This window comes from Gossypium raimondii, chromosome 10 (genome assembly GCF_025698545.1).
Source record: "Gossypium raimondii isolate GPD5lz chromosome 10, ASM2569854v1, whole genome shotgun sequence".
Taxonomy (NCBI): domain Eukaryota; kingdom Viridiplantae; phylum Streptophyta; class Magnoliopsida; order Malvales; family Malvaceae; genus Gossypium; species Gossypium raimondii.
In genome coordinates, this window is record NC_068574.1 from 2,229,743 (window position 1) to 2,247,214 (window position 17,472).

The 17,472-nt window shown below is 34.9% G+C and overlaps 2 protein-coding genes across 3 annotated transcripts; one reads left to right on the forward strand and one right to left on the reverse strand.

Annotated features, from left to right (window-relative positions):
• Positions 1–991: 991 nt before the first annotated feature.
• On the forward strand, positions 992–4,736 carry LOC105776168 (receptor-like protein kinase HSL1). 2 transcript variants are annotated; one of them, XR_001127889.2, is made up of 3 exons: positions 992–3,807; positions 3,888–4,331; positions 4,414–4,736. XR_001127889.2 is itself a non-coding variant. In XM_012598683.2 (2 exons), the coding sequence occupies exons 1-2, from the start codon at positions 1,194–1,196 to the stop codon at positions 4,277–4,279; spliced, it is 3,006 nt and encodes a 1,001-aa protein (XP_012454137.1). In that variant the 5' UTR covers positions 993–1,193; the 3' UTR covers positions 4,280–4,736. The 2 variants fall into 2 exon arrangements, 1 of the variants encoding a protein (XP_012454137.1); XM_012598683.2 differs by having other exon boundaries at positions 993–3,807; positions 3,888–4,736.
• Positions 4,737–10,618: 5,882 nt separating this feature from the next.
• On the reverse strand, positions 10,619–16,747 carry LOC105776167 (uncharacterized). The gene is made up of 14 exons (XM_012598682.2): positions 16,329–16,747; positions 15,527–15,688; positions 15,368–15,433; positions 15,141–15,284; positions 14,875–14,988; positions 14,427–14,528; positions 14,085–14,270; positions 13,825–13,914; positions 13,615–13,749; positions 13,398–13,520; positions 13,086–13,171; positions 12,365–12,977; positions 12,167–12,244; positions 10,619–11,972 (listed from the first exon to the last, which is right to left on the reverse strand). The coding sequence occupies exons 1-14, from the start codon at positions 16,590–16,592 to the stop codon at positions 10,932–10,934; spliced, it is 3,204 nt and encodes a 1,067-aa protein (XP_012454136.1). The 5' UTR covers positions 16,593–16,747; the 3' UTR covers positions 10,619–10,931.
• Between the last annotated feature and the right edge of the window lie 725 nt (positions 16,748–17,472).

Consider the following 17,472-nt stretch of genomic DNA (forward strand, 5'->3'; position numbering starts at 1 on the left):
TCAAAATGTTATTTAATTTCTAAAAATTAATTAAAATGCATATCTAACTAAAACAAAAATAAATTATTATAAAGTTTAATAAAAGTTCAGACTATTGTAATTAAAATATAGAAAATATTTATAAAATTAAAAAAACATTTTAATAATTTTATCAAAACTTAATCCTAATCCAAACTTCAAAATTTTAATTAAAAATGATATTTGGAAAAAAATTCACTCTTATAACAAAGTAACAAACCCCATACTCTAAGAATTGTTTGTTAACAATATTCTCAAAATTTAATTGATTCAAACTTATTCAATCAATTTATCTGATTTGATGAACTTTTATTTAATCTACGATATCTCTAATCAATTCTTAATTTAATCGATCCGATTTAATGATATGTTTCGACGTAAGAAAAATTGCATGGGTCAAAACTAGGTTCAAACCAGATGTGTAAGTGGTCAAAAACCGTCAAAAGCTTTGAACATGTCGTCGTCCTCTTGCAGCACACTAGTAAAGGGCTTTCAGTTCTCACGCGTGACTCCCAGAACACTCAACACCAACAACCACCCCATCAATCATGCTCTAAAAACACTCCCAACAAAACACATTTGCTGTTTTCTGCCTCTGCTCTGCGCCCATATTTAAATACATCTCAGTTTATCTCCTTGTCTCCTTCGTAATGCTCTGCGCCCATATACATGGTGGGTCATAAATATCTAAGTTTGAACTGTAACTATGTGCGGTAAATTTTGAACGAATGTGTTCGAGATTCATTATGCATAATTAAAATATGTATTTCTTCAAGCTCCATCTTGAATTATAACTATATATGATAAGTTTGAATATCTATGTTCGAGATTTATTATGCGTAATTAAAATCTACATATTGGATGCATTATATGCAGGTTTTAGTTTAATTAATTAATATATTTAATATAATTATAAAAAAAATTGGAAATACAGTTTTTAAGTTACCCCACCATAACGCTCTCTACACTTCTTCTTCTTAATCATCTCTTTCTCTCTCACTCTGTTGCGCATTCATTCATTTCATGTCTCTCTAATGGCAGAACACCATCTTTGTCACTCAAAACCCCTCTCTCTTCACCTCTTTCAATTTCAAATATATTCACCCCAAAATCTCTTCCTTTTCCTTAACCCTTAAACCTAACCTCCTCCACCATTACCCCCCACCCCAAAAAAAATGCTCTTCCATTTCCTCTCCTTTCTCCTCCTCCTCTTCTTCTTCTTCACTTTCCCTTCACTTTCCCTGTCTCTCAACCAAGAAGGTCTCTACCTTCTCCAACTCAAATCCTCGCTTTCCGACCCAGACTCCGCCCTTTCTTCATGGAACCCTCGCCACCCCACTCCATGCAACTGGCGCGGTGTTTCTTGCGACGCCGCCACCGCTTCCGTCACTTCCCTTGACCTCTCCAACGCTAACCTCGCCGGTCCTTTCCCTTCCTTCCTTTGTCGCCTCCAAAACCTTTCCTACATTAGCTTCTATTTCAACAATATCAATTCCACCATACCCGACATCTCCACGTGTCGAAATCTCGTCCACCTTGATCTCTCTCAGAACCTTCTTACCGGTGAGCTTCCTCACACTTTGGCTGACCTCCCTAATCTTAAATACCTTGATTTGACCGGTAATAATATCTCCGGTGATTTTCCGGCGTCGTTTGGACGGTTTCAGAAGCTCGAGGTTTTGTCCCTCGTTTACAATCTGCTAGACGGGACTATCCCTGCTTTTTTGGGGAACATTAGTACGCTTAAAATGTTGAATTTGTCGTACAACCCGTTTAGTCCGGGTCGGATCCCGCCGGAGCTTGGGAACTTGACCAACTTGGAGATTTTGTGGCTCACCGAGTGTAATTTAGTCGGCGAGATACCTGACTCACTGGGGAAACTCAAGAAACTTGCTGATTTAGACCTTGCACTTAACCATTTGGTCGGGAATATACCGAGTTCGCTCACGGAGTTGGTCAGTGTAGTTCAGATTGAGCTCTACAACAACTCGTTGACGGGCGAGTTACCTCGCGGGTTCTCGAATTTAACCAACCTGAGACTCCTCGACGTGTCGATGAACCGGTTAACTGGGAAGATTCCGGACGAGCTAACTCGGCTACCACTTGAAAGTCTCAACCTTTACTCCAACAACTTGGAAGGAACATTGCCATCGAGTATCGCTGACTCACCAGCTCTGTACGAACTCAGAATCTTTCAGAACCGACTCACTGGTGAGTTACCTCAAAATCTCGGCAAAAACTCACCGCTCAGATGGTTCGATGTGTCCAGCAACCAATTCACCGGCCCAATCCCACCCAGCTTATGCGAGAAAGGGAAGCTAGAAGAGATGCTAATGATATACAACTCGTTTTCAGGTCAAATACCGTCGAGTTTAGCCAACTGCAGGAGCCTGAATCGGATCCGACTCGGTTACAACAAATTATCCGGCGAAATACCCACCGGATTTTGGGGTCTCCCCCATGTTTATTTACTTGAACTCGTTAACAACTCGTTCTCTGGACCAATTGGGAAATCAATTGCAAATGCTGCAAATTTGTCCCTTTTGATTATATCTAGAAACGAGTTCAATGGTTTCTTGCCTGAAGAACTCGGTTTAGTTAATAACTTAGCTAAACTCTCTGCTAGTGACAACAAGTTCAATGGGGCATTGCCTAAAGGTATAGTAAACCTTGATGGATTAGGGATCCTTGATCTTCATGGGAATGAATTAGAAGGTGAATTGCCTAATGGGATCGATTCGTTGAAGAAATTAAACGAGTTGAACTTAGCTAACAACAAGTTTTCTGGGAAAATCCCAGATGGAATCGGTAGCTTATCGGTGTTGAATTATCTCGACTTGTCCGATAATCAGTTAACCGGAAGAATCCCACTCGCTTTGCAGAGTTTGAAGCTTAATCAGCTTAACCTCTCGAATAATTTGTTATCTGGTGAGTTACCGCCTTTGTTCGATAAAGACATGTACAAAAACAGCTTCTTGGGGAACCCTGGTTTATGTGGGAATTATAGTGGTTCGTGTGGTGGTAAGGATGAAGATAAGCATAAAGGTTATGTTTGGTTACTTAGATCCATTTTTATACTAGCTGGTTTGGTGTTTGTTGTTGGTGTGGTTTGGTTTTACTTGAAATATAGGAATTATCAGAAAGCTAAGGCCATTGATAAGTCTAAATGGACTTTAATGTCATTCCATAAATTGGGTTTTAGTGAGTATGAGATATTGGATTGTCTTGATGAAGATAATGTGATAGGGAGAGGATCTTCGGGTAAAGTTTACAAGGTCGTGCTTAGTAGCGGTGAGGCTGTTGCCGTGAAGAAGCTTTGGGGTGGTTTGAAAAAGGGTTGTGACAGTGTAGATCTTGAGAAAGGTCATGCTGAGTCACAGGTTCAGGACGACGGGTTTCAAGCTGAGGTTGAGACATTAGGGAAGATTAGGCACAAGAACATTGTTAAGTTATGGTGTTCTTGTACTACCCGGGATTGCAAGCTTTTGGTGTATGAGTACATGCCGAATGGTAGCTTGGGTGATTTGCTGCATAGCTGCAAAAGTGGTTCACTCGGTTGGCCGACGAGGTACAAGATTATCGTGGATGCAGCCGAGGGACTTTCGTATTTGCATCATGATTGTGTGCCTCCGATTGTGCACAGGGATGTCAAGTCCAATAATATCTTATTGGATGGTGACTTTGGCGCTAGAGTGGCGGATTTCGGAGTTGCCAAGGTGGTTGATGCGGCTGGAAAGGTTGCTAAGTCTATGTCTGTCATTGCCGGATCTTGTGGTTACATTGCTCCAGGTTTGTTGATTATCTTTATTATCAATCTAGTAATTGAAAACGTTAATGTTTGCAATGTCTTATGAAAACTTTTGGTGCAGAGTATGCGTATACGCTTCGGGTGAACGAGAAGAGTGACATATACAGTTTTGGAGTAGTAATACTCGAGTTAGTCACAGGCAGACTCCCAATCGACCCGGAGTTTGGCGAGAAGGACCTCGTAAAGTGGGTCTGCACCACTCTAGATCAAAAAGGAGTGGACTATGTCCTCGATTCCAAACTCAATCCATGTTTCAAAGAAGAAATGTGTAAGGTCCTCAACATCGGTCTCCTTTGTACAAGTACACTCCCGATCAACCGACCGTCGATGAGAAGGGTGGTTAAGTTGCTGCAAGAAGCCGGTGCTGAGAACCAGCTGAAGGCTGCCAAAAAGGACGGGAAATTAACTCCTTATTACTACGAAGACGGCTCGGATCAAGGAAGTGTAGCTTGACAAAAAAATATTTTTTCACCCCCATAGCTTGTTGCAAAAACAAGGTCACAAAGTGAGACACACAGCCCCTAATTGTTTTTGCTCTCAAGTTTTTGCCTTTCATTGTTACCCTACTTGATGTTTTGCTTTTACAGGCTTGGTTTAGTGGGGAAGAAAAGAGATTTGGGGATGAAATTTTCGCAGTGAAAAAGATAGATTCATTAAGGAGTTAATGGACCAAACTGTAAATTGTATTAACAATTAAGGTCTTGAAAATGATTTTGAATTCCCACACTAATGAAAGTGATGCTGCAGATTTATTATGTCCACCAACTGCCTTACTACACCGTGTCCTAGTCTAAACCCAAATTCTATCTTTTTTGGGTTCTAATTCTGCTATTAGTCCTTGTACTCTATGTAAGTTGTGAATTTGATCTTTGTACTTTAATTTAACCAATCATAGTTTATAATTTTTGTACTTTTCGGATTTTTGAATTTCGAAATTTCTTTCTTGTCACAAAAAGACAACAGTTATCTACCATAAGCAGAGTTTCACCCATTATCTACCATTGCCTGCTAAAACTGGTTAGACGGGTCTCAGGTATGAGCTATGAGATTTTACAGTGTTGTACCTATTTTATTCCTTGGTTCATCAAGTCACTCAAATGTCATCCATTGATGAAGTAGTAGGTTGCCATTTATTAGAATGGAGCTCTTGGATTCTGCAAGCTTTATTATTGCACTACTTGTTAGAGACATGAAATGAAATCCATACATCAATTCGGAAAGTGACATTGGACAACACCCATAGTTCAGATCAAGGCCTCAGAGTTGCTTAGGTTGTCATTTTGCATGCCTTGTTTGTTTCTATTGCTTTAAAACCCAAATTTCACACATTACTGCAAACATTTAACCGATGCCTTCAATGTCTATTCTTCTGTCAATCTACTTTTTTTTAGTGGAAATCTTGATTAAAAAGGATAATTTTTTAAAATAATGTTAGTGCAGCAACTCGTGCAGTAGTTTGTATGTATTTAATGTTGACAAGGTACTAATTATCTTATATGCCATGTTCGATTAATAATTTAAAAATAATAATAATATTTTTAAAGAAGTTAATAAAATTGTAAAAAAAAAAATGAAGTACACATGAAAAGGGGTGAATCTAGAATTCTTTTAGGAGACTGAAATTGAATAATAGATTTTTGAGAGATCAAAACATGATTTTATAAATGTATTAACTTATAATTTTTATCATTTTAAAAGGGATTAAACATAATTTTCTTCATTCTGGGGGGCTAAAGTATAATTTTACCATAAATTAAAAATAAATTTAATCATCTTATAAGGGACTTAAATAGCAATTTTATATTTTGGGGAGTCAATGCCCCTGCCTACCCCCTCAAATTCGCGTGGATCAACATATGAGCTGTCACGTTATTTAATATTTTGGTCAGTATTTTTGTTTAAAAAACAACAATTCAACTTCTTTTTTGAAAAGGTTGATAGCCAAATTTAAATCTTTTTAAAAGGTTGAGGATCAAATTTAATTAAAAATAATAATAAGGGTCAATTTGACAAAAGATGTAAACGTTAAGGGCTAAATTTATCTTTATGTTGTTGTTTTTTTATCCTTTATGCTCATTTTACAAAGATTAATCCTTTTAAGATTCATAGTTGCCTCTTTCAACAATGTCATCTTCAAAGTTTGAACTTGATTTCTCTCTTGAAAATCCAACGTGCCTTAGCACTACACCCGATAACACCATCTGGAAGATTCAAATTTTGAAAGGGTGATAAACCAAAAATTCCAACATAATGGGCCACTAAATAATGCACTCAATAAACTAGCTTTGTTTGTTTGCTTTACAGAGTTAGGCCAAGCTTTCCTTTCAAACATAATTTAGAAAGCTGTGCATGTTCTCCTGTCTACCCAGCAACCTGCTGGATATGATTGAAACTGTGGGTCTTCTTCTTCTTCTTCTTCTCTTCCTCTTCTTGCGTGTCAATTTACGACGAGGCAAATTCAGCATTGGAATATCAACTTTATTTTTATTGCAATGGATGGAACACACCATCCCAAAAAAATCCCACAGCTAAAACAAATTTTGATGTAATTTGCAACACTAAATTGATGCTACATGTAGTGCTAGTTTGGACCATATCTATCAGCATCCAATTTTGCTGCCTGTCCTTTATTTTTCACCCATATATTGTGGATTTGAGGGTAAATAAAACACTAATGAAACACATTGAATTGTTCCAAAATCTATGGGAAATTTACCATCTTTCCCTCTTTATGGGCATCGACGGTCAAATTTTAGTATTAATTTATGTATTATGTGTAAGTTGCGGATTTAGTCTCTTACTCTATTTGGTTGTTTTCGGTCTCTGTATTTTAAGAATTTAAAATTTCAGAGCTCATTAAGTTTTGTTATTTTCCAAAATTTGATGAGATAAGCATATTATCATATATGTAATGTTATATTAGTTTGTTATTTCTATACATTACTCATGAAAATTTCAAAACTCGAAAAGTATAGAGACTAAAATTTATCAATTTTAAAAGTATAAAGTCTAAAATCGATCAAATTAAAGAATAAGGACTAAATCTAAAACTTACACAAAACATAAAAGATTAATAGTAGAATTTGATCTAATTCTCAAACTATTATGGATATTTAGGCCTCTCTCTTTTATAATAAATAAAATGGTTTGTTGGTGAGACTCGAACTCTAATACTTCATACTTGTTACAGTATTAATGATGAGACTCAAACTCTAAATTCCGTACTGATAATAAAGTATTAACATTTCTTAACGAAGAATCAAGTTCGAAAACTAAAGTTAGGAACTAAAAGCAAAGCCCACTTATGAAGCCCATATGAGTGGACTAAGTCCATTATATGTTGGGCATTTAAGTCATTTGGATTTTTCTGTATTTCATAATTATACTGAATTATGATTAAATACAAGATCGAGTTGAATTGAACTATTAAATAAATAGAAAATTGGTCGTCTTTATCATTATTTTCTCAAACTTTTTACTATTCAATTTAAAACAAAATAATAATATTAATTTAAAATGATTTAAAAGTAAATAAAATAATTAGTTTAAATATATAAAGGGTTAGTATTTAGTAAATTGGTAGCATTTTTTTTATTTCACAAGCAGTTTTAAAATTTTTGTCACGTGTCTTTTTTCTAAAATATTAAATATTTAATATTTTACTATACATTATAGGACACTTGTCAATCTCTAATCATGTTTGTAGAGTCTGAAAACTTTACCGACAATGCACTAAATATCTTTCCATATATAAAACCTCAAACAATCTAAATTTAACAAACATAAAAGAAACCTATATTAAAAATGCTACTCTCAGATGTAGTGATAAAATATATTGTACATGAAAACTCAAACTCAAATATCAAAAACAATATCGTTTTATAGAATATAAAATATATATTGATTAAAAAAACACATAAATTTTTGATAATTAAAATTTTGCATAATGTGATCTTAAATTAAGTTTCTAAAGAATAGTTTAAAGAATATATTAATAAATTTTCATAAATAAATTTAACAAAACAAAATTACATGAAAAACTATAGATGTAAACAAAATTACGTGAAGAAATTTATTTTAGGGGAGCAAGGTTATATTATACTTTTTTAGGGAGGTCAAAGTATAATTTTATCATTGTATTAATATATTATTTCATAATTTTTAAAGGGATTAAAAAGAAATTTTATTATTTGGGGGGGTCCAATGCCCTTGCTTACTCCCTTGGTGTCGTCCCTGATCGTTAATATTTTTTTTGTTAAATTTATCAGTGTGACATTTTGAAATAAGAAAAATATACACTTGGTAGCAATGTAATTAAAAAAATATTGTAATGAACCTAAATTAAACAAAATAATTTTAATAGTGTTAACAGTTGGATCTAAAATTTAAAATATAAAAAATAGAGAGACTAAATTCTAAATTTTAATAGGGTGACAAAGGCGAAACTAGAGGGTAGGTCCCCCAAAACTGAAAAATTATCCCTTTAATCCCTTGCCTATTTATAATGTTTTAAATTAATTTAATAATAAAATTATATTTCGACCCCTCCTAAAATTTAAAATTAAATCATGTCCTTTCTAAAAGCAGAATGTTTATAGCCTAATCCCTTAAAAATTATAAAATTTTGTATTTATACAATAACAAAATTACATTTTAATTCACTCAAAAATTTATAATTCAAAATCAACCCTTCCAAAAAAAAATCTCAACTCTCCCTGCCTTATAACACCCTAATATGATCCAATATCCCTAACCCCAAATGACCTCAACAATCAAACTACTACAACAAACACAAACTTCAGTTTACACTCAAGCTTTTTCAATCATATCCCAAAAAATTTATATATTTTAAGAAGAAAAAAAGATAAAAAATGGAATAAATAAATTCCTTAGCTAAACATGAATAAAGAAAGAAAAAAAAAAGGTTTCTTCGAGCTTGTTGCAGAAGTGGGTGAAATGCTCACCATTATTATGGGATAAAAACAACTATAATAATAAGACCACCACCACAACAACAAGAAATAGAGAGATGACATGCTGCAATAACTCCGCCACCGCCGAGTTCAAAATCCGTTGTGGCATCTCAACCATTGCTTGCCCTTCATGTGGCCATAACATATGCTCCCAAGATGAGGGAATACATGACTATTTGCCGGGGTTACCATCGGGGGTGAAGTTTGATCCAAGGCAAAGCCAAATTCTACAATCTATACCATTTAGAGGCAAAGGCAGTATCTGATAACTACAACCTTCTTCATCCTTTGATTGATGAGTTTGTTCAAACTCTAGAAGGTGAAAATGGGATTTGCTATGCTATACTCATCCTCAGAGACTTCCAGGTATTTTCATGCTTTTATTTTACTACCATACCTATAGATTCAGCTTTTACTGCTAGTGGCTGGTCGTCTCAAGGGATTTAATCAAAAATTTCAAAAAAATTTAAAGGTATAATGAAAAGTTTTAAAATTTTTGAGGGGGTCCATCTCCTCTTATAAGGTTTCCACAAATAAGAAATTTGGAAATTCATCATGAATGAATCTATCTAGATTTATTTTAATTTAATTATGGATATATTCTAAATATCAATTGGATTGTAGTTTATAATAGTTAATTTTATTTATATTTATATCCTCAAAAACTTTCTACTATGATAAAATGTGATTTTTTTTATTTTAATTTAGTATAATTTAATTATTCGTAGATTCAAATTAATATGAATGTGAACTACTATGGTTAAAATTCACATTATCAATGACCGATTGAGTCATAGCTCAATTTGGATGGACATTGTTGTCAATGCAGGAGGACGTGGGTCTGAGTGCGCTGAAGTGCATTGTCCTCTTATTTAGGGGTTGTGGAGGCGCTATGGGTAGTTATATGATCAGAATCTAAATGAGCCTTAGCGATGAAAGTATGATTGAAGCCCATATATCAGAATTTATATTGTATTTTTTTTTCTATTCAAAAAATGGATAAAAATAGTCTATATATGTTAAATTAAAGTAAATTAGTCTTTTTTGATAAAATTTTTCATCTATTTGTGTTGTTAAAAACGGACTTAGCTAACGGAATAACTAGATAATGATACGTGACGTGTCATGTGTACCTCATGATAGGAACAAGTTTTTCACGGTAAAAATAGATAGAATTTTTAACAAAAAGATTAATTTGCTTTTTAATTTAATATATATATACTAATTTGTCCAACTTTTAAATAGAAGGGGCAAAATTGAATCTAACTCTTAATACGAGTCTATGACAGGATATTATTGCAATAATAAAAAAGATATGAATTCTTTGCTTATTTTCCTATTGGGGATTTATGGATAATTTATTAATGGTGTAAGCAAAGACACTAACAAAATGCGAGATAAAAGTGTTTTCTGTCATCCGAAAATTCGAAATTGAAATTTTGGTTAAAAAGACATCAATCTTCATCGCTCAATCCAACATTTATTATGTCATAATTAAAAATTTTAACAATGAAATAATTTAACAAACTCTAAATATGAAATACAAATTACATAAAAAAATTAGAATAACTATTAAACATTTTTTTTAAAAATAAAATCAATGATTGAACCGATTCCAATCTAATCAATTTAAAGTCATTCTTCAAACCGATACGCCAACCGGTTGATTTAACCCGATTCAAACATCGTTAGCTATAACCATCCATTTTTATAGGACTGATGAATATTGGAGCCAATCAACAGAAGTCATTAGACCCCCAATCCGAAACAGAAAAGAGAAACAAGAAATGTTACTTTTTGTGTACTAGGCCAAGTGAGGTGAATAATACAATCAAACTTACAAAATTCCTTCAATCAAGTACTAGGTTTAAGAATTCAGATACAACTATGAACTTAAAAGAAATCACACCCTATAATAGTTTTATATATAAAGAAACCCACTGGGTCACCACAATCAAATACACATAAACATTCCTATATATGACATAAAACCCTTGATGATGTCAGTTTAAATCAATTATAAAGAAAAGACGGCTCGGCTCAGGTCATCAACTCGACTCTATCAAACTACAAAGTAGATAACAGGTGTACCTCCATATACAAAGTCATATTATCAACTCAAAACAAAACTATCATGATTTCTGCAGTACACATTTTTCATACAGAGCAAGGATTTCTTTCTTATTCGGATTCCTCAGCGCAAGCAGCTCTGCGCCGAAATTGTGTTTCGTGAGTTCCTGTTTAAGTTTTTGTACAGTGAACTTCGTATAATCCTCTTGATTGTTTTGTTGGTTCTGGTTGTCGTCATCAGCTTTGAATACTGACCCGCCATCTTCTGACGGTGAATACCTGAGGGGGCTAGTTGTGCTCTTGGACTTCTTATTTGCTCTTAAAAATCGGTCACTCATGTCTATATCTTGCACAGATCCAACTCCCACTTCATCATCTGTCCTCAATCGCTTTCCGTGAGAAGCAGCTTTTAGCTTACTATCCAATGCAGTTTCGTTTAGACGAACAGAAGTCAACTCTTGCTGCAATTGATCAAGTTTTGCCTGTGCAGCTTGTAGCTGAAGAGAAAGGGCTTCAGCTCTGTTATTAGCATCTGCATGTGCTGCACGTTCAGAGTCCAGAAGGTCTTGAAGTACTTTGACTGTACTAGCCCTCTGCTCATTGTTTGTTTTTAACAGTGACTCGATCTCTTTCTCCCTCTCTTCGACTCTACCCTCTAATAATGCAACTTTTGAAACAGCATCCATCTCTGACACACGAATTCTATGCAATTCGTCCTCCAAGTCTGTTTTCTCTCTCTCCAAGTTCTCAATTTGTCTCTCGGCCCTCTCAATACAAGCCAATCTTTCCATTGCCGTCCTCTGCATCTCGTTTTTCTCCTTTTGAGCAGCTACAGATTCTGCTCGTGCTTTATCAGCCAACTCGGTTGCTTTCCTCGCTTCTTTCTCAGCTATTCTACACCTTTCTTCAACTTCTGCAAACCTGTTAAATTCAGATGAATACTTCTGCTCCAAATAGATCTTCTCCTGTTCTAAAATCCTTGCTTTTCCCTCAAATGACTGGGCCTTGGAGTTAGCATTTTCTAGCTTATCTGCTAACTCCCTGATTTCAACCTTTAATGATGATATCTCTGCATCGTAACTCCTGATTTTTGACTCAGCAGCCTGCAAAGCATTTCCCATTATTAAATACTGCGAAGTTTGTAAATGCACTTAAACATTGTTCAACTCATTAAAGAATTTAAACCTATAACATTCTTGTAAATCATAATTTTAAAACTGTGCTAGTAATCATGTGCCAATGCATTACATATAAACACATACATAATCATATGCATATATATATATAACAAGCTCACCTTCAACTCTAGCCTTAGTGTTGTCAAGCACTGCTCAGCATGCTCAACCTTTGCTGTCTTGTCCTTTATTTCCTCTTCCTGCAATGTTCATCAGAAGATAAAACAAATCACATTTTCTTGCTGCAACTTACATTTGCATATACATGATTGAACGAACAAGAATGTAGGAGTGAATGCAAGGCAAAAAAGATAAAGCACCTTCTCAGCCAATGAATGTGAAAACTCTTCCCTCAGAGAATCTTCCCTGAGTTGAATTTCCTTGCTTGACCGCTCTTGCGCAGTTGCTGCCTTCTCCAAAGCAGTCTTAGCCTCTCTAACAGCAAAGTCATACTTCCTTTTCCACTCCTCTGCCTCCTCTTGAGCAGACTCAGCTTGCTCTCGAGCAGCAGCCAGCCTTGCTTCAGCAGCAGTGCTCCGGGATTTGAGCACTTCAATTTCAGAGGCAGTCTGATCTTCTCTGGCTTTCTGTTTTGATAACACCTGATCATATTTTCTTCTCCAGTCTAATGTTTCTTGCTTGGCAGAATCCAATGTTTTCATTAAACTAGAACATCTCTCCTTCAGTGAACTATTATCACCTTGCAAATTATTCATACGGCTTGCATATTCATCAGCAAGCTTCTTCTTGTCATTGATAGCATCATCATAACGCTTCAGATATTCAGATTTATATTTCTCACTATCTTCCAGCTGCTTGTTAACTAACTTCATCTTATCCTCAATTGCACGACATTTCAGTACAAGGGAATTCTTCTCTGATACAATCTGATCTATATGTCTCCTGGTGAAATCCAGTATTGGCCCCTCCATACTGACAGTTGAATAGAATACAAGATAATAATCAAAACTAGAGACTTAATCCACAGTAGACATGATATAAATATCCAAAAGAAAATAATAATATTGTGTTGATACAAACCTTTGCTGTAAAAATACAGCCAGTTTCTGCCATTTTCCAGGGCCATGGCATGATGCCTCATATTCAGACAGAAGAGCATCAAGAACCTGCATATAACATTCTAATAAAACCAATGAATACCACACACTATTCCTATAAATTAAGACTGAAACAGAAAGTCAAAAACAGATAACTCCACTCAGGTTGGTTGATTAACCAGCCTTCTTCCTTACAATTTTAGTGATATAAAATCAAAATCAGGAATATCATTAAAAACAGCAAGGATTAGATTGAAGTCCTTCACATGAAGAATAAGTAACAGTGATCGCTTACCTTCACAATTTTTTCTACACTTGCATCAGAAGCATGGCATGCTGCTCTCAATCTCTTTCCCATGCTTTGTATAGCATTCGAACATTTCAAATCTGCTTCCATAAATGCATTCCTTTTATAATCCTGCATAAATGACCAATCCATAATACAAGGCTTACCATGAATTTTAATAACATAAAAATAAAACGTTATGATGTAGCATTGAGTAACTCTATACGTCAAATGCCTTTTTGAAGAATTTCTGTAGAAGCTCCTCATATTTCTTCCTCATTGAACCAACTCCTACAGCACTAGCATTGTATACAGCCAGCGATCTTTGAACTGCTTCTTCATGAGCCTCCCTCAACGCCGCCTAGGACCATCAAGATTAAAATGCTAAAATATTATATAATTACCACCAAACAATTATGATAAAAGCATCACTTACTTCCTCAGGTGACTTTGTACGGTCAAAAGTTGACATATAAATCTCTGAAGCAGAATCATATGCCCTTCGACACTCAGCTTCTTCAACACTCTGTATGAAAATAACACTGATAAGAATCCTTCTAAGGAAAATGAGGAGATTTTTATACCTTTTAAGCTTTGGAATATTTATATAACTTTTTCAGCATCAATGTCTTTTTTAAACCTCTTTGGTGCCATTAAAAATGCATCTGGAAGCATGTCCTGACAACAGTAACTAACCTGCCATGAAGAAGATATAGTGGGCACCGCACCTTTATTCAAAGCATCCAGATAAGATTCTGTGATACCTATAAGAACAGGCCCCGTCAGTATAGTAGCCCCAACCTGCTTTGGTCTTGTTCTCTCAAAAACAAATTTTGTCAATGCATCAAGCCCGGCTCGGAATTCAGGTCTCAGTTTGTCAAGCTACATATTAAAACTAAGGTCTTAGAACATAAGTTATGCATGCCAAATAGAAAAAGGCACAATCAGCACTAAAAGAGGGAGGAGGGAGAGCAAAGATAAAAATAATAGTAGAAAACAGAGAGAGATTGGCATATATGAAAGCAGTTAGATACTAACCGAAATTTGATCAAGTCTTTGGAGATCATTTTCACTGTTCAAAGGCCTCACAAGGGTAAAGCATTCTCTATCAGGAAATAGAGCTCGAATGGAATCTCGGATCTACAATAATTAACAATGCATAATCAGAAAGTACCACAGAGAAGAAATTTCCAAATACTTTAGTTAATCATATCCTTCATGATGAATACTGGAGAGGTGAATCCCTAATCTGTGAAGGGAGGAAGGTCTATGACAGAGAAGAAAAATTCATCTACTTAGTTCTTCATATCCTTCATCACAAACATTGTAGAAATGAATCTCGTGAAGAGAGGAATGCTATTAGGAAAGCATCAGGATGAAACTCTAACTAGAATCCCAGAGATACTTAACTTCAGCAGATAAACTAATTCATGGAATTTATACTGACTTCCTTTACTCCCCGAATTAAACCCATGTTAAGAATTACCTCATTTTTGGCAGCTATATCTTTCCCACTACCGTCAACTGGCCGTAAAGCAAGCTCTAGGTAGTCACGGGGAGTGATTTTCTTATTATCCTCCACCAAGTCCAGATAAAAATCCTGCAAGTAAGACAAATATTTTACAAAAGAGAACTGAAAAAGTGTATTTTACAATCATGAGAAAGCTCATCACATCCATATTCAAGAATCAAACATGTCACAAACAATAATAAGACAGTGTGTGCATGTTTCCATCTGTAATCAAATATTACCCTAAGAAGCCAAACAAAGATTGGGGAGAACTGCCCAAGTTCAGAAGCTGTGGTTGTTCTTGCTCCAGCTTTGACTCGAATATGTTTTGTCATTTGAGTGACAAGACAGAGACGATCCAGTGCAGTTTCATCTATGCCTCCCATCTAAATATCAGAAGAATAACCTTATTAACATGGCGCTTAAAAGGATTAATGTCTCTTCAAAAATGGAAAAGAAAAGAGCCAACCTGGTTGTAGATGAACATACTAGATAAGAGGACAGCTAAGGAAAATATCTGAGTGCTGTATGTTCCCTGTCAGGTTTGCAAGATACGAGCATGAGTCAAAAATAATCAAACCAATAAATATAATCAACCCATTCCCACAAAAAGTAAGTGAAAACTAACTGTTTGATCGTAGGCATCTATTCCTTCAGAATCTAACAGCAAAAGATTGTACTCAGTTCCATCAAGAGCAGTTCTCTTTAATGGTGCACTCCACAACCAAAGCCCTTTAGTACATGGTCGATGAGTTGATGCTACTTGAAATCCGCTACTCCTTCCAAGAAGCTATAGCCAAAAAAATGAATGCATAGCAATCTCATAGGTAAAAGAGACAATATGCATTACAATGCTGATAAAAAGAACAGATAACATGCAAGATTCAATAGAGAGAAAACCACTTACAAGTTTACAATATCTAACCACAATACCACAAACAACTCAATAATTTATGCCTTACAACAATTGAAATAGGAGTAAGACTAAGTTTTATAGCAAAATTCACATCTCCTATGAATAGAGCAAAGATGTTTCTCGTTAACCCATATATATTTTTCTCTATACACATACTCAATTAAACATTATCATAACCAATGTGCTTTTCCTAACAAGTTTACATTTCTCACATCCTTAGTAATCTCCACTTAAATAGTTAAATGCACTAATATGAACTTAAATTAAAGTTGATATTTTCCCCTTACAGCTATAATAAATGAGGGCTTCTAAAAGCAGAAAAGTTAAGCCAAAAAGTCCTCCAATTGATCAAAATTACACATTCCGTTCCCCTAAACCCTAAGCTTACAATATAATCTACTCCAAAAGTCAAAAACCCTAGAATTCATCATTTAACGTACAAAAGCACCAAAACAACACAAATTTCTTCCAATTTATAATCAAAACAAGCCAAACATAGAAGAAATTAAAATACCTGATTTAAAATGAAGCTCTTTCCCTGACGAGCCCGGCCACAGACCGAAACGACTCCAATTGGTTCCTTAACAAGCTGCAAAGCCGCAACCGCTTCCGGATCCATCCGGAACTTCCCTTTCTCATCGCAATACACCAATCGAATTGGCCTAGCTGGACCGGTCACTGGAGAAGCCGACGCCGACGATGGAGAGGCCGAATGACCGAATGATTGCGGGGACACATCAGCAGCGGACCCTTTTCCTCTACCAAAATATTTCATCATCTTTGCTCAGGTCCTCCGCCGATCAGTTGATTTTCTCTCTAATTTCGCTTAGCTTTGCTTCTTTCGTTGTTAATTTTTTAAGATTTTTCTTTGGAGAAGGGCTTGGCTTTTGCAACGTTTTATTGGTGTTTCCACTCTACTGACAGAGGTTTAAAATTGGGGAGGGAAAAGGTGAAAATGACTTTTGCGGCTTTATTTATAGGGCTACTTAGAATGGGATTGTAAAATTACGCTAATATATTTAATTGGGTTAATTTTACCAAAACTCCCCAATAATCGCTAAGATTCTAAATTAGTACCCAAAATAGCAGTATTATATGAATTAGGTCATTTTGTCCACTTAGCCAGCAATTTATACATTAAATACCGGTTTAAAAGTATATTTAAAATATATGAATCAATTTATAAGTATGTGAACGCATGTCTATTGAGCATACAATTTGAATTTGATTTATTAAAAAATAAACAATTTAAATAAAATTTAAGAATATTATATTTTTAATACGATGGATACAAATTATCTATGCAGTAATTGCACATCCAAGGCCAAAGGAGGGTGCTGGAAGGGACCCTTTTCCCTCCTAAAATAAGAAATTATTGCTTTAAATCCTTGAAATTTGTAAAATTTTAAGATTAATATATGGTAAAATTATAGTTTGGCCTCTAAAAATGTTAGAATTTTGATTTAGTTCTTTTGAAAATCATAAAAATATAAGCTAGTACAATTAGGAAATTTTATTTTAAATCTCATAAAAATATATAAATTAATTTCACCCTCATAAAATTTCTAGCTTTACCCTTGCACATTTATTTATAATTTCATACATATGCCTTATATATGCTACATATGAAATTTTAGATTGTGTTTAACACCTAAGCT

Coding starts and splice junctions, on each gene's coding strand:
- LOC105776168 (XM_012598683.2), top strand. CDS start 1,194: ATGCTCTTCCATTTCCTCTCCTTTCTCCTCCTCCTCTTCTTCTTCTTC. Junction 3,808..3,887: donor TTGTGGTTACATTGCTCCAG/GTTTGTTGATTA, acceptor CTTTTGGTGCAG/AGTATGCGTATACGCTTCGG.
- LOC105776167 (XM_012598682.2), bottom strand. CDS start 16,592: ATGATGAAATATTTTGGTAGAGGAAAAGGGTCCGCTGCTGATGTGTCC. Junction 14,529..14,874: donor ATATAGCTGCCAAAAATGAG/GTAATTCTTAAC, acceptor TAATTATTGTAG/ATCCGAGATTCCATTCGAGC. Junction 13,915..14,084: donor CTATATCTTCTTCATGGCAG/GTTAGTTACTGT, acceptor ATTTTCATACAG/AGTGTTGAAGAAGCTGAGTG.